General features: G+C 45.5%; 1 protein-coding gene across 10 annotated transcripts in view; it reads left to right on the top strand.

The window, feature by feature from the left end:
* The window catches only part of SLC2A3 (solute carrier family 2 member 3), a 90,062-nt gene extending 84,782 nt beyond the window's left edge, over window positions 1–5,280 (top strand). For all 10 annotated transcript variants that reach the window (XM_058743783.1, XM_058743788.1, XM_058743785.1 and 7 more), the window contains 3 exons: window positions 277–378; window positions 855–1,058; window positions 2,737–5,280. In XM_058743783.1, the coding sequence (XP_058599766.1) occupies window positions 277–378; window positions 855–1,058; window positions 2,737–2,955 (525 nt within the window). In that variant the 3' untranslated portion in view covers window positions 2,956–5,280. The remainder of the gene's footprint in view (window positions 1–276; window positions 379–854; window positions 1,059–2,736) is intronic.
* Window positions 5,281–15,306: the final 10,026 nt, after the last annotated feature.

Below are 15,306 nucleotides of genomic sequence, written 5' to 3'. Positions count from 1 at the left end.
CCACCGTCACCTAAACCTTGTTGGCCTGTTCTTCGGGGAAAGAAAAGCTATGGAGTGATGGGTGTAAGCAGACTTCACTCCCTCCAAGTAAACAGGAAGTGCATGAGAAGGAGGGAGGTGTGCAGGGACTACAGAGTATGCTTTCAGCTTGGAACTAAAATGGGCAGGGTGCCCATAACAAGTATCCCGCCATTGGGAAGGCAGATTCGGGTAACTCATGCAGCGTTTTCACGAAAGGGAAAGCAGAAATTTCATGTTCTGTTATTCTCCTTATAGCTGTTTCTGGTGGAAAGGGCAGGGAGGAGGACCCTGCATATGATTGGCCTTGGAGGGATGGCTTTTTGTTCCATCCTCATGACCATCTCCTTGTTACTAAAGGTGAGTGCTCTTGGAGGAAAAGAAGGGGGGCGGGGGGAGGCGGGTAGAAGAGGTTACAGGTGACACAGGTGGGAAGATCCGTAAGGTCACATGCCCAGAGTTTTAAGAAAAGTGGATCATCAGCGATAGGTAGTTAAACTGTTACAATTCTTGTATCCGGATAACATGTGGCTTGTAAAATACCCTATGTAATTTAATTCTTAAAGTAATCTTGAAGTAATAATGACTCCCATTTTACGGACAGTGAAATGATCTCAATGTGAAATGATCTCAATGTGAAAATGACCTATGTGTGAGGTGAGCACAAGGTTAGGATTCAAAAACCCAGGGCTTTTGGCTAGAAGTCCAGTAACCCCATTGGACCCCAGCACAGGGAGCTTTTCGTGTTCAGTAGGTCCTCATCTCTGGGAGGCTAGATCCTAGCCAGGTTGTGCTGTCTTTTAGTACTCACTTGCCTTTGTTCCTTTCTCGTATAGGATAACTATAATTGGATGAGTTTTGTCTGTATTGCTGCTATCTTGGTCTTCGTGGCCTTCTTTGAAATTGGCCCAGGCCCCATTCCCTGGTTTATTGTGGCCGAACTCTTCAGCCAGGGACCCCGCCCAGCTGCCATGGCAGTGGCTGGTTGTTCGAACTGGACCTCCAACTTTCTGGTGGGGCTACTCTTCCCTTCAGCTGCAGTAAGTAAATTACAACGAAACTCCCCTAGGGGCGCCTGGGTGGCTCCGTCGTTTAAGCATCGGGTCATGATCTCATGGTTCATGAGTTCCATTCTGACGTCAGGTGAGCTCAGCTCGAGCCCCACTTTGGGTGAGCCCCGCTTCTCTCTCCCTCTTTCTCTGCCCCTTGTGGGGGTTCGCTGTCTGCCCCTCACTCACTTGTGCCCTCTCCCTCTCCCTCTCTCTCAAAAAAGAAAGAAAGAAAACGAAATTCACCTAGCCAGTCTCAAAACCAGCTCACTTAAGCCAACAGGTTTAAAATCTGTTTCCTGACACCACAGAGGATTAGCTATCAAGTGTTTTAAAACAGATTTTCTTTCTCATTTTCAATGGCATATAGAAAAAGAAGGAATGATGGCAAAAAAGGATTGAAGCAGGAGGGTAAGACTGGGAACCCACCTCTCCCCGCCCCCCAGAGAGAGAAAGAGAGAGAGAGCACGTGCATGGGTGAGGGGGTGCTGAGAGAGAGAGAATCCCAAGCAGGCTTCGTGCTGTCAGCGCAGAGCCCGATGCGGGGCTCAGGTCCGCAAACGATGAGATCATGACCTGAGCTGAGATCAAGAATCAGACACTTAACCAACTGAGCCACCCAGGCACCCTAAAACTGGGAACTTTTATTAAAAGACCACTAGTCCGAGGTGATTACAGGCATAGTTCTGCCTAGAAACAATGATAGTTTTAAGCCTCCAGGGATTCCAAACCAACACTTAAATCCATAATTTGAATTCGCATTCATGACTTCGTGACCTTAAAGGCTCACTACACAAAGGGATGTCAATGAATGGATGAGACAGCTCCTATTCTAAAATAACCTGGAGTTGGTTCCTGAAATAAAGGAACTTTCAATGGACTTCTGGAAAGCTGTTCCTATTTCTGTGAGTCTTTCAGAAACCCAGATTTGATCTGATTTTGTTTTATTTAAATTGTACTTAACAGAGGGGCGCCTGGGTGGCTTGGTCGGTTGAGCGTCCGACTTCGGCTCAGGTCACGATCTCCCGGTCCGTGGGTTCGAGCCCCGCGTCGGGCTCTGTGCTGACAGCTCAGAGCCTGGAGCCTGTTTCAGATTCTGTGTCTCCCTCTCTCTGTGACCCTCCCCCGTTCATGCTCTGTCTCTCTCTGTCTCAAAAATAAATAAACGTTAAAAAAAATTAAAAAAAAAAATTGTACTTAACAGAGAGTGACAGAGAGAGAGCACACACAGGGGAGGGACAGAGGGAAAGAGCAAGAATCTTGAGCAGACTCTATCCTAAGTACAGAGCCTGATGCGGGGCTCAGTCGCATGACTCTGGGACCAGGACCTGAACCAAAATCAAAAGTCGGACGTCGAACCACCTGAGCCATGCAGGCGCCCCAGAAACCCGGATTTTAAAAATCATCTTCAACAGTCCTAAACTACTCCGTAGGTATTTAGAAGCAGGGAACTTTAGTGAAGAGGAAAAAGAACGGCTCAAAATTGCAGAGAAATCTAGTAAGTTAGCAAGGGCATCGTAAATCTCTGAGGAAGCCTTGATGTTCTTGTTAAATGTGGAGAGGTTATGTCTTGGAGCCTACTAGAAATGGACGGCACGGAAACGAGTTTGGCCACGACCAGATTTGACCCTGATACTCCTTTTTTTTTTTTTTTTTATCTTTTCACTAGTTCTATTTAGGAGCCTATGTTTTTATCATCTTTACCGGCTTCCTTGTCATCTTCCTGATCTTCACCTTCTTCAAAGTCCCTGAGACCCGTGGCAGGACTTTTGAGGAAATCACACGAGCCTTCGAAGGGCAGGCGAGGGAGGCTGTCAGAGGTGAGAAAGGCCCCATCGTGGAGATGAACAGCATCCAGCCCGTGAAGGAGACCGCCACCAGCGTCTAAGCCGTGCCTCCTCCCCGCCTCCCTCCCAACACGGAAAAGCAACCTCTCCCCAGAGGAGGGAGAGACCTCATCAGGTTGTAACCCAGGACTGTTTCCGAATGCTGCTACTTGATTCCTTTCTCTTCCCTCACACACCATGAGCACTCAGAGGAGCCCAATGCTGGACTTAGTCGTATCTTCAATGGCTTTCGAAACATTTCAGTTCTTGGACGTTTCTCTTCCGTGTAGAAGAGACCAAGTGAACCTAGCTTCATCTCCGGAGGGACTGGCCACTTGGCTTATGACAACATTGCCAGCTCTTCCTCCCTTGGCTTCTAGTGTGGCCCCACAAGGGCCTACAGGGGAGTAAGAGTGAGGTACAGTTTCCCTGACCCCAGACTTACCAGGAAGCAGATCTACAGGAGTGTGGAGGGCAGAGAGGGATTAAATACGAGCACCTTCCTCGCTTCCATACAGCTCTCTGCAGAGCAGATTAACTTGAGTTTTATTTATTTTTACCTTCTGGTTTTATTGCATAAATATTTATTTTTTTAAGTGTGAAGTAATTTTACCAAATAATGGAAACGTAAGGAAATTGAGGTTAGAGGGAGGCGCTTAAAGAGAGGTTTATAGGGTAGAAGATTCGATACTGGCGAGGTCAAGGTGCAATAAGGGAAGATTTGCGGAGAAAAGTAATGTGTTATCGGAGGGGGTACGATGGGGTGCGTGAACGTTGCGCGTTGCCTCTCAGCGATTTCTGTCCTTCAGGTGGAAACTCTCAAGTTAAATTTCTCAGAGAAGTCATGTGCCTGTATTAAGAAGCTACTGGTTACCTTTGGAACTTTTTTCTTTGTTTAAGATTTTATGTAGTGTTACTTGAAATCTCAGGTTATTATTGAGATGGGCATTGTAGTTAATGGTGGTTAACGGGTTCTAATTTTGGTTGGAGTCCGGAGAAGGGAAGGCGGTTTCTAGCAATCCTGTCTCCCCTCGCTGGACCAAACAACTCCCTCCCCTTGTAGTGGACTCACTTTTTTGTATTTTGTTTTTTTAATGAGCTCCTACCACCTGCCTGGTGGGAGAGCCTTCTCAATGAGCATCCCAAAATATTGGTTCTTGGTAGAGGTTCAGTATTTCTAAATGCTATTCTTTAGGAGATTTTAGTTGTTGATTTTTATTTTGTTTTAAGCCATAGCTTTAAAAGAATTCAGAGGAGAATGTTGGTAACTACCTTGAATTTGTAACCTCAGCTCTGGGGGTGGGTCTTTTCCTGAACGATTATTATCCAGTTGAACTATATGTTGTCGCTTTAAGGTCATTGCATGTGTGTTCATCTGTTGCCATATTTCCATAGTGTTACGTCAAGTGCCCTTCGGGGCCATACATTTGAGACAGTTATGAGTAAATGTGCAGTGTAACCCACACTTGAGAGAGTATGAATGTATGTGCACTGACACTTTGCTCTGGGTAAGGTAGTTTATTGGTAACTTGTTTCCTCGGTGTTCTACAGCACCCCCTTTCGAACAGAATGTGTTAAAACTCATCTCTCTATATACAGAGAACACTGCCTCTTCTGGGTGGAATTTGCATCTATGGTTTTCTTCCAGACTTTATACAGTTCAGTCTCATCTGGCTACCTTTCCCAGTTGGGGAGATGGGGGAGAATTCCTTAAGGAGACTGCTGGTGGTAGATTCCATCTCACCCTAGACCCAGACAGTGGGAGTAGGAAAGAAGTGTGAGATCAGGACATGTGGCCTCTGGAGGTCGTTGGAGGGGAGTCATGGGGTAGTGGGAGGCCTTTCTTTTAAGAGGACAAAGAAACAAACTGAAGACTTCTAACTCTGGAGCATTTCGGAGAATTAGATGAGATGGAGGGGTTTCTGTTCGCCCCAGCTCACAGACACCTCCACAAATCCTCTAGTTTCCCAGTATTTGAATAAATGGAGATTGGACCCCATGACATTTACTCTGTCTTCCCTCTTTCATATGTTGCTTGGTCACCCTCTCTCTCCTTGGTGCTTACACAGTTCAGGCCCTTTAGCCAAACCCTTGCCTATGACAGTATTTTACTTCCCAGTTCTCACTGTCCCCTCTGGTCGTTGAGCCGCTGGAAAGAAAAACAAAACAAAACTCACAGAGCTTTTGGAATGGGGCTTTGAACAGGTGACTTCCTCTAACCGCCCTTCTACTTCTGGCTCCTCAAAAACAGTGGAAGTCTTAGCAGGTGGAAGTCTTCCCATTTCGCAGCGACCGGATTGTGAATATTTCCAAATGGATTTTCTATTATAAATGTTACTGTGGTTCTTTGTTTTGAAATAAAAATTCTGAATGTACATATGACATCACAGGCTTGTCTTTTTTCATTTGTGCTTTGCTGTGTTTTTGTCCTTCCTGGAACACAGAATCAGCTTTAAGTCCTGGTTTGGCCACACGGTGCCTGTCGCTGTCTTGAGTAAGTTTCTTTATGAGAGTCTAGTACACATAAAAATAGCGATACATGTTTATCACACAGATGAAATGAAAAGCCTTAGAGCGTTGCTTTGCACACTCAATAAATTACCGTTGCTTCCTTTCCTGAATGAGAATTCTGCTTTTCTCTCTTGTGCTTTCTTCCTTCCTTTCCCCTCTAGTCTTTGCGCTCTGAAATTCATCCTACACTGATTAAGACGTCCATACTGTATTTATATCGCCATCCTACTCAAAATCCTTCAGTAGCTTCCAGTCAACTACAGAAAAAACAAAAAATAAAACTTAAGCCCCCTACGGATCACTCCCCCACCCACCCAGGGCAAGGTCCCTGCTACCTTTTCAGTTTGATTTACCGTATTGTAGCTCCTATTTATACAGGAAAACACCCACACCCACTTCATCACTCATTAACACTTTTTTTTTTTTTTAATGTTTATTATTTTTGAGAGAGAGACACAATCTGAATCAGGCTCCAGGCTCTGAGCTGTCAGCACAGAGCCCGACCTGGGGCTCACACGCATAGATCATGACCTGAGCAGCAGACTGAGCCACTCAGGCACCCCTCTCATTAACCCTTTCATGCCTTCATTTATTACTTTAACACTCCCCTACATTTCCAATCACTTCCTAAAAACACGTGAACGGCTACTTTTTATCTCTATTTAGTCCAGGCATGAGCTCCATAAAGCCTTCCTTACTGGCAACATAATCCCTCCACTGGTACTCTGTGTGAGAGGTGATGAGGATGAAACCCTGACCTGAAAGAGCCCTGGGAGAGCACCATATTCTCCACGATTGTGGGGATCGCAGCTCCCTTTTTCTATTTTTGCTTCCTTGTAATTCATTCTCCAGCAACCAGACTGATCTTAAAGACTTCCAATTACATCTTGTCACAAACTAGCTTGCGGGCTCCTTTCCTGTGGCCTGTTAATTCAGGGACCACACATCCCAGTTGACTGCGATCGCCCTGGTGTAACTTCCAGCATACTGCTTTCATTCATTTTCAAAACTGCCCTGAAAATGTGTTCGGGGAAAAGGTCTGCTTCTTCAACTTCATCTCTTGACACTCTGCTCACAGACTAGCCACACTGGGCCTTCTAGTTTTCAAAGACGTCAAGTTCATAATCAGTAGGTTCTTTACACTTGGCCCCTTAGAATATTCGGCCTTGACATTTTGTGCAGCTCAGTCTACCTTGTGAGTTAGGTCTTAGTAAACGACCTCTAGAATATAAGCCCCATAAAAGCAAGGACCTGGTCTGTCTCACTCATACGTCGCACACTGTTGAACATCTAACATGTTTAAGCGTTATCAGTCTGGTTCCAATCAGAAAACAGAAACCACACAGTGATTGGTTGATTGATTGATTGGGGGGGGGGGGGAGGACAAATAATTTTTAATTTTTTTAAACAAATACACCGAAGAAATCGCACAAGTATTTAAGCAGGGAAAATGTAATATAAAGAATATCAAGGGAGGCCTGGCTGTTTCAGTCAGTACAGCATGCGACTCTTGATCATGAGGCTGGGGGGAAAAAAGATACCAAGGTATAGTAAGAGTAAGTAAAAGATAATAGATAGGACAAGTCAATATGGTATCCTAGAGCTGAGGGAGAGTATCCAAAGAGAGACTTGGAAGAGAGGGCATCTCCCCAAAGCTGAGGTTCAGGTCTTACTGGAAAAGGCACGGTTGCAGTCTACTGGATAGCAGAGAAATGTGCTGGGTTGCACAGGTCAGAGCCAGTGTGGCCAGGGAAGCAGGGAACAACTGCAGGTGAGCCACAGCTAGTGGCGGGACAATCGAGGGTACCCAGGGAGTCAGTCGGGACACCAACATGGTTGGGGGGGGGGGCGGGGCAGGGCGGGGGAAGGCGGCGCTTTGGGCCTTGTGGAAAGTGATTGCCAGACAGAGGCGGAGGCTGTGAGGTGACTGAAGAAGCCTGCATTCTGGGTGTGTGGCTGGGGCAGGGTGCCACCAAATGTCCTGTCACCTGTGGTGCGGCCACCGGAATCCGCAGCTCCATCTACTGAGAAAACTTCACTGTGCTTAACGCTCTCAAGAAGAAATGATTTCAAGGAATTCTATCCCTTACCAACAGGTACTGAAGGATGAATTTGGAGCTGTGGGGCAATAAATCGGTAAGCGGCACAACTGTTAGATGGCTGGCCGGCCGAAGCGATCCTTGGCTGAATCTACCATTTCCACACCTCCCAAAGCCTACCTGTGCTTCGATGAAATTCAAGTTGAATGAATGAATGAATGAATTTATGTATGTATGTATGTATAACCGAAAGCGTTTGTTGCAGGTATTTGGCTGAAGTTCCCACTGTGCGGCTGCCGCTGAGGTTGGGCTGGCGGTCCCTGCCCAGGGTTTTGGCAAGTGAAAAAGAGGAAAGGGAGAAGGTGGCCCCTGAGCTTGGAGTGGGTGCTGCCAGATGAGGCGGGGGGCCAGGCTGCTGGTGAGGCCCCAGCCCTCTAGCTAGCTCTGGCTCTGCGTTCCCGGTCTTCCCCACGCCGGCCCATCACCACAGAGAACCTCCCGGGTGTCGATCCCCAAAGAGTGACGCCAACGAATCACCCAGTGTTACATCTGTGTCCTTGATCCGGGCCCTGGTTGCCGGCGCGGCTGCAACCCGCCGTCCGCCAAGGCACCCAGCCACCTTCCTCCTTCCGGTCGCCGCCCTGCTCTCTGCGCGACCCCTGCTGCAGGTCGCACCGAGCGCGGGGGGTTCCCAGGCCGCGGAGCCCCGCCAGCCCTGCGGCCTCAACCAGCCACTTCCTCCGCCCTCCGCGGCGTCGCTGGAAGCTGGTCTGGCGCCTGGGAAACCGCAGACCCTGCGAGAGGCGGGGCTTCGGCCGCGCCCTCACTGCGCAGGCGTGGGCGGCCGCAAACCAGTCATCCTGAGTCCGTTTTGTTCGAGAGCGTTAGAACGATTACTGACTGGCTCTGGTCCAGGTCATAACCCAGCAAACCTTGCAATGCAGGTGTTTCCCACCTGTCTCCTTATAAAGCGACTTTACCCTTCCTGGATTGCCCTAGGCTTAGTGACTTAATTGATGGGACTGAATCACGTGAGTTAGGATAGATTTCAGAAATTAATTCCAGGGGCACCAAGGTGGCTCAGTGGGTTGAGCTTCCAACTGGATTTGGGCATCAGGTCATCATCTCACAGTTCCGTGGGTTCAAGCCTCGCATCGGGCTCTGTGCTGGCAGCGTGGAGCGTTGTTTGGAATGCTCCATCCCTCTCTGTCCCTCCCCCTCGTGCGCTGTCTCTGCCTCTCTTATTTCTATTTTTTTAATATTGATTTATTTTTGAGAGAGAGAGAGAGACAGAGTGTGAGTGGGGGAGGGGAAGAGAGAGAGGGAGACACAGAATCTGAAGCAGGCTCCAGGCTCTGAGCTGTCAGCACAGAGCCCCACCTGGGGCTGGAACCCACGAACCATGCGTGATCTCATGACCTGAGATGAAGTTGGACGCTTAACCAACTGAGCCACCCAGGCGTCCCTGAAGCACAACGTTTTTAATTTTCTTGGTGGTTTTGTAAAATAGTATAGCCATTATGGAAAATAGTATGGAGGTTCCTCAAAAATTTTTAAATAGAACACCTTAAGGGGCCCCGGTGTGGCTCAGTCCCTTAAGGATCCGACTTCAGTTCAGTTCATGATCTCACAGTTCGTGGGTTCGAGCCCCACATTGGGCTCTGTGCTAACAGCTCAGTGCCTAGAGTCTGCTTCAGATTCTGTGTCTCCCTCTCTCTCTCTCTCTGCCCCTTTCCCAATCATGCTGTCTCTCTCAAAAACGAATAAACGTTAAAAAAATTTTTTTTTAATAGAACACTAGATGATTCAGCAATCCCAGTTATGGATATATATCCGAAAGAATTGCAAACAGGTTCTTGAAGAGATTTTTCATACCCATGTTTATAGCAGCACTATTCACAACAGTCAATAAGTGAAAGTAACCCCAAAATCCATCAATGGATCAACAGATAAACAGAATGCTGTATATTTATCTGAGGGAATATTATTTAACCCTGAAAAGGAAGGAAATCCTGTCATATCCTACAACATGGATGAACTGTGAGGACATTAGGCTAAGTGAAATAAGCCAGTCAAAAAAGACAAATACTGCGTGATCCTACTTGTATGAGGTATCTAACGTAGTCCAAATAAATAAATAGATAAGTAAGTAAGTAAATAAATTCATGTAGTTAAAGTCACAGGAAGAGAAAGTAGAACACTGATTGTCAGGGAAAGAGGAAAAGGGGAGCTTTTTGTTTAATGGGTATAGAGTTTCATATTTGCAAGATGAAAAGTTCTAGATCTCTGTTTCACGGGAGCATGACTATACGTAACACTACTTTATCGGTACATTTTTTAAAATATTTATTTATTTTGAGAGAGAGAGGGAGAGAGAACTCTCATGAATGGGGGAAGGGCAGAGAGAAAGAATCCCAAGCAGCCTGCCCCTCTGTGCTGTCAGCACAGAGCCCTCCGAGGGGTCCATCTTAGGAGCTGTGAGATCATGACCTGAGTCAAATTGATGTATACATTTTTGTTTTAATTTTTTAAATGTGTATTCATTTTTGAGAGAGAGAGAGAGACAGCTGGGAGACACAGAATCGGAAGCAGGCTCCAGGCTCCGAGCTATCAGCACAGAGCCCGACGCGGGGCTCGAACTCACAGACCGCGAGATCATGACCTGAGCTGAAGTCAGACGCCCAACCGACTGAGCCACCCAGGCGCCCCAAATTGATCTATACATTTAAAAAATGCTTAATGTCTTAGTCTCTTCAGGCTGCTTTAACAAAATACCACAGACCAGGTAGCTCATAAACAACAGAAATTTATTTCTCATAGTTCTGGCCTGGAGCCTGATGTCCAAGATCAGTGTGCCAGTTTGCTTTGGTGAGGGCCACCTTCTGGGTTGCACACTTCAGGTTGTATTCTTAGGTGGTGGAAGGGAAAGGGGAGCCCTCTTGGACCCCTTTTATAACAGCATTAATCTCATTCATGAGCGCTCTACCCTCGAGACCTTATCACCTCCCAAAGACCCCACCAACTAATACCATCACATTGAGTATTAGGACTTCAACTGGATCAACTTTAAGTCATTTGTTGTTGTTCGTGCCGTGGCGAAACTTCGTAACTGTAAACATCAGCTGTGGGCAAGTGTGCAAACACGGGAACTGTTTTTACTGCTAAGTAAGAGTGTAAAATCGTACCACCACTTGAGAAAGCGGTGGCTTTCTGGGAAAAATTGAAAATGCATCACCCCAGTTCTTCACCCACCCCATCCCACCCCCCAATTCCATGCTCTCTACTAAGTGGTTTTGTAGTTTTGTTATGGTCTGAATGTTTGGGTCCCCCGCCAACCCCAAATTCACACGGTGAACTCCTTCCTAACCCTCAAGGCGATGGTATTAGATGGTGTGGCCTTTGGGAAATGATTAGATCATGAGGGTGGGGCTCTCATAAATGGGATTAATGCCCTTACAGAAGCTCTCCACCCACCCCCGAAGCTTCCTCTCTCTTTCCCTCATGTGAGATTACAGCAAAAAGATGGCAGTCAATGAACCAGGAAGCAGGCTCTCATCAGACACCGAACCTGCTGGTGGCTTGATCTTGGGCTTCTTAGCCTCCAGAACCATGAGAAATAAACTTTTGTTGTTTATAAGCCACCTAGTATGGTATTTTTGTTATAGCCACCCTAACAGACTAAGACAAGTTCCTTCTACTATAAGAGAGGAGTGTGCTTCCATTTTCCTTGTTTGTTTGTTTGTTTGTTTATTTGTATTTTCGACACCCAACATGGGACTTGAACTCAGGACCTTGAGATCAAGAGTTGCATGCACCTCCAAATGAGCCAGTTAGGGGCCCCGTTTTGTTTTTTTTTTTTTTTTTTGTTATGCTTTCCTTTAACTTCAGGCTCAGTCATATGACTTGATTTGACCAATAAAATAAGGCAGAAGAAATAGCTATGTCAGTTCTGCCTTAAGAGATCATGCCTTACTATCATTTGTCCTCTTTCATATCTGCCATTGCCAAGGGCAGAGCTTCCCTGGGTAACTGCTGCAAACTTAGACTGGCCTCCAAAATAAACAGGTAGCGGGGCGCCTGGGTGGCTCAGTCTGTTGAATGTCTGGCTTCGGCTCAGGTCATGATCTCACACTCTGTGAGTTCGAGCCCCGCGTCTGGCTCTGTGCTGACAGCTCGGAGCCCGGAGCCTGCTTCCGATTCTGTGTCTTCCTCCCTCTCTGCTCCTCCCCTGCTCATGCTCTGTCTCTTTCTGTCTCAAAAATAAATAAAAACGTTAAAAAAAATTAAAAATAAATAAAAATAAAAATAAACAGGTAGAGATATCTTAGTCCAAGCCTCAGGGAGAAGCCTCACTCAACTCGATCTGTGGCTTGAAGCTTAGCCAAACCCAGCCTGGATCTGCTGACCACTCCTAGCCTATTTGCAGATTCATGAGGGATAAGAAAAATTTGTTATTTTAAGCTACTGTATTCGGGGGCTGTACGAGCAAAAGGTAACTGATAAAATACAACTACCTGATGCCCCAATAATTCCATCCTTAGTCATATACCTAAAAGAAATTTTGCACTAAATTTAGGCAAGGATAGATGCAGAGGGACAGTTAGAAGCCACTGTAATTATCCTGGTAAGAGGTGACTATGGCTTGGGACCAGTGGAGCTGGAAGAATTGGCAAACAGGTATGTGGCTTTAATGAGAGCCTAGAAGTCTGGAAACCCAAAAGGAAAAGAATAAAAGAAGACGTGTCACGGGGCGCCTGGGTGGCTCAGTCGGTTAAGCGTCCGACTTCAGCTCAGGTCACGATCTCGCGGTCCCTGAGTTCGAGCCCCGCGTCGGGCTCTGGGCTGATGGCTCAGAGCCTGGAGCCTGCTTCCGATTCTGTGTCTCCCTCTCTCTCTGACCCTCCCCCGTTCATGCTCTGTCTTTCTCTGTCTCAAAAATAAATAAACTTAAATTAAAAAAAAAAGAAGAAGAAGAAGAAGACATGCCAGGCAAACTTTAATTAAAAGAGTTAATTTAGGGCACCAGGGTGGCTCAGTCGGTTAAGCAGCTGACTTCAGCTCAGGTCATGATCTCAAGGTTCCTGAGTTCAAGCCCCGCATCAGGTGAGCTCAAGCCCTGCTTCTCTCTCTCTCTCTCTCTCTCTCTCTCTCTCTCTCTCTTTCTGTCTGCCCCATTGTGGGATTCTTTCTTTCTTTCCACACCCTCGCTCACTTGTGCCCTCTATCTCTCAATAAAAAAAAAAAAAAGAAAGAAAGAAAACAAAAACTGTCAACCCAGACATTAACAAAATAATAATAATAAGAGAGAGTTATTTAGGGGACCTTGATGGCTCAGTCAGTAGAGCATGTGACTCTTGATCTAGGGGTTGTTAAGTTTGAGCTCCACATTGGGTGTAGTGATTACTTTAAAATAAAATGTTTAGGAGCGCCTGGGTTAACTGGCTGAGTCAGTTAAGTGTCCAACTTCAGCTCAGGTCATGATCTCACAGCTCAGGTTCATAGGTTTGAGCCCTGCATTGGGCTCTGTGCTGATGGCTCAGAGCCTGGAGCCTGCTTCAGAATCTGTGTCTCCCTCTCTCTCTCTGCGCCCCCCCACCCCGCCCCTCACACTCTATCAAAAATAGGTAAACATTTTAAAAAATTATTTTTTTTGCATATGTACCTGGGGATATTTTGGATCATCTTTGTCTCATTGATCTATTTTTTTCTGCAGCACCAAATTGCTTACATATTTTAAGGGCTGCAGGGCTACTCCCTCCTCATTTTCCTTTGGAATTTTTCAGGATTAATTTTTTCAACTTCCAGTGAAAATCCTTCTGGTATTTTAACTGGGATAACATTGAATATAAATTCATTTGAAAAGCATTAACATCTTTATAATATTGGGGGCACCTGAGTGGATGTAAGTAATCCATGGACCAAAAAATAAATCACAAGGAACACTGGAAAATATTCCTAAATAAATTATAAAATACAACTTATCAACATTTGTGGGCTGCAGCTGAATCAGAGCTTTGACAGAAATTTAGAGCTGAAAGTGATTATATTGAAAACTATGTGGAGCGCCTGGGTGGCTGAGTCAGTTGCCCAGGCTGAGGTCATGATCTCAAGGTTTGTGAGTTCGAGTCCTGAATAGGGCTCCCTGCAGTCTGTGGCAGAGCCTGCCTGGGATCTTCTGTCTCCCTCTCTCTGCTCCTCCCTGGCTGATGGGCGCACGCCCCCACACCCCATGCTCACGTATTCTCTTTGTCTCTCAAATATAAACATTAAAATTATAAATAAATAAAACCCAAATATCATTTTCTTCTTATGAAGCTAAAAAAGAGACAAGCAAATTAAACCCAAAGTTAGTAAAAGAAAGAAAATAATAATGCAAATAGTGGAGGGGAGCCTGGGTGGCTCAGTCGGTTGAGAATCTGACTTCAGCTCAGGTCATGGTCTCCCCATTCATGGGTTCGAGGCCTGCATCGGGCTCTGTGCTGACAGCTCAGAGCCTGGAGCCTGCTTTGGATTCTGTGTCTCCCTCTCTCTCTGCCCCTCCCCTGCTTGCGCTTTCTTTCTGCCTCTCAAAAAATAAAATAAAACGCTAAAAAAAATTCTTTAGGAAAAACAAACAGTGGAAATTAGTGAAATAGAAAGCAGACAGGCTAGAGAAAAAAATTAACATTTAAAAATTAGTTCTTTGAAGATTAATGTAATTGATAAATCAGTAACAAAGGGAGACTAAGAAACAAAGGGAGAAAATACAATTTACCATCAGAAAATTTTTGTTCAATATTTATTTATTTATTTAAGTAATCTCTACACCCAACATATGCTCGAACTCACGACCTGGGTATCAAAAGTTGCATCTTTGGGGCTCCTGGGTGGCTCAGTCAGTTAAGCGTCTGACTTCAGCTCAGGTCATGATCTCACGGTCTGTGAGTTCGAGCCCCACGTCAGGCTGTGTGCTGACAGCTCAGAGCCTGGAGCCTGCTTCGGATTCTGTCTCTCTCTCTCTCTCTCTCTCTCTGCCCCTCCTCTGCTCATACTCTGTCTCTCTCTGTCTCAAAAATAAACATTAAAAAAAATTTTTTTTTTAAGTTGCATCTTCTACTGACTGAGCCAGTCAGACACCCCTTATTTGCTTTTAATGGCTGTAAAAATACTCCAGTATATGGATTTATCAGGACATATTTAAGCGAAGTCCTATTGATGGACATTTAGACTTTATTTATTTATTTTTTTGGTTACTCCCAACAGTGATGCAATGAGTTTATTTATGTAGTTGGCTGAATAATGACTTAGCATACATTCGCAGGAGTGATAGAAGGCTATTCACATTTTATATTTCTATGCCCATAACTGACATTATTTATTGCCTATAGTCCATGAGCTAAAAAAAAAAATCATATTAGGTGAATGTCTCGTTCAGTCTTCACAGGAACCTTTTGAAATAGCTTCAATCATGACTTACAAGAAAACTGAAACACAAAAGATTGCAGAGTAACTTGCTCAAGGTCACAAATGGTAGGGCCGGGATTTTAATTGGAGTGGATTTTAATTGGAGAGAACCTGGTTTGGGTCTTTTTATCTGACTGCATTTCAGAAGGGCCATACCAAATATCAAATCAGTCTCCCTTCAATCTGTAATGTTTTTTTAAAGTTCTTAATTTTTATATTAAGTAGTCTACAACCGACAGGGAGAGGGAGAGAGAGTATCCCAAGCAGGCTCTGCGTTGTCAGCACGGAGCCTGATTCAGGGCTTGAACTCACGAACCGTGAGATCATGACCTGAGCCGAAACCAAGAGTTGGACGCTTTACTGACTGAACTGCCCAGGTGCACCACGATATCCTCTTTAAATGAATATTCAAGGGAGTAT

This window comes from Neofelis nebulosa, chromosome 8 (assembly GCF_028018385.1).
Source record: "Neofelis nebulosa isolate mNeoNeb1 chromosome 8, mNeoNeb1.pri, whole genome shotgun sequence".
In the NCBI taxonomy this organism is placed as follows: Eukaryota; Metazoa; Chordata; class Mammalia; order Carnivora; family Felidae; genus Neofelis; species Neofelis nebulosa.
The sequence above is the reverse complement of the archived record's forward strand: the minus strand, read 5'-3'. Positions and strand labels throughout refer to the sequence as shown.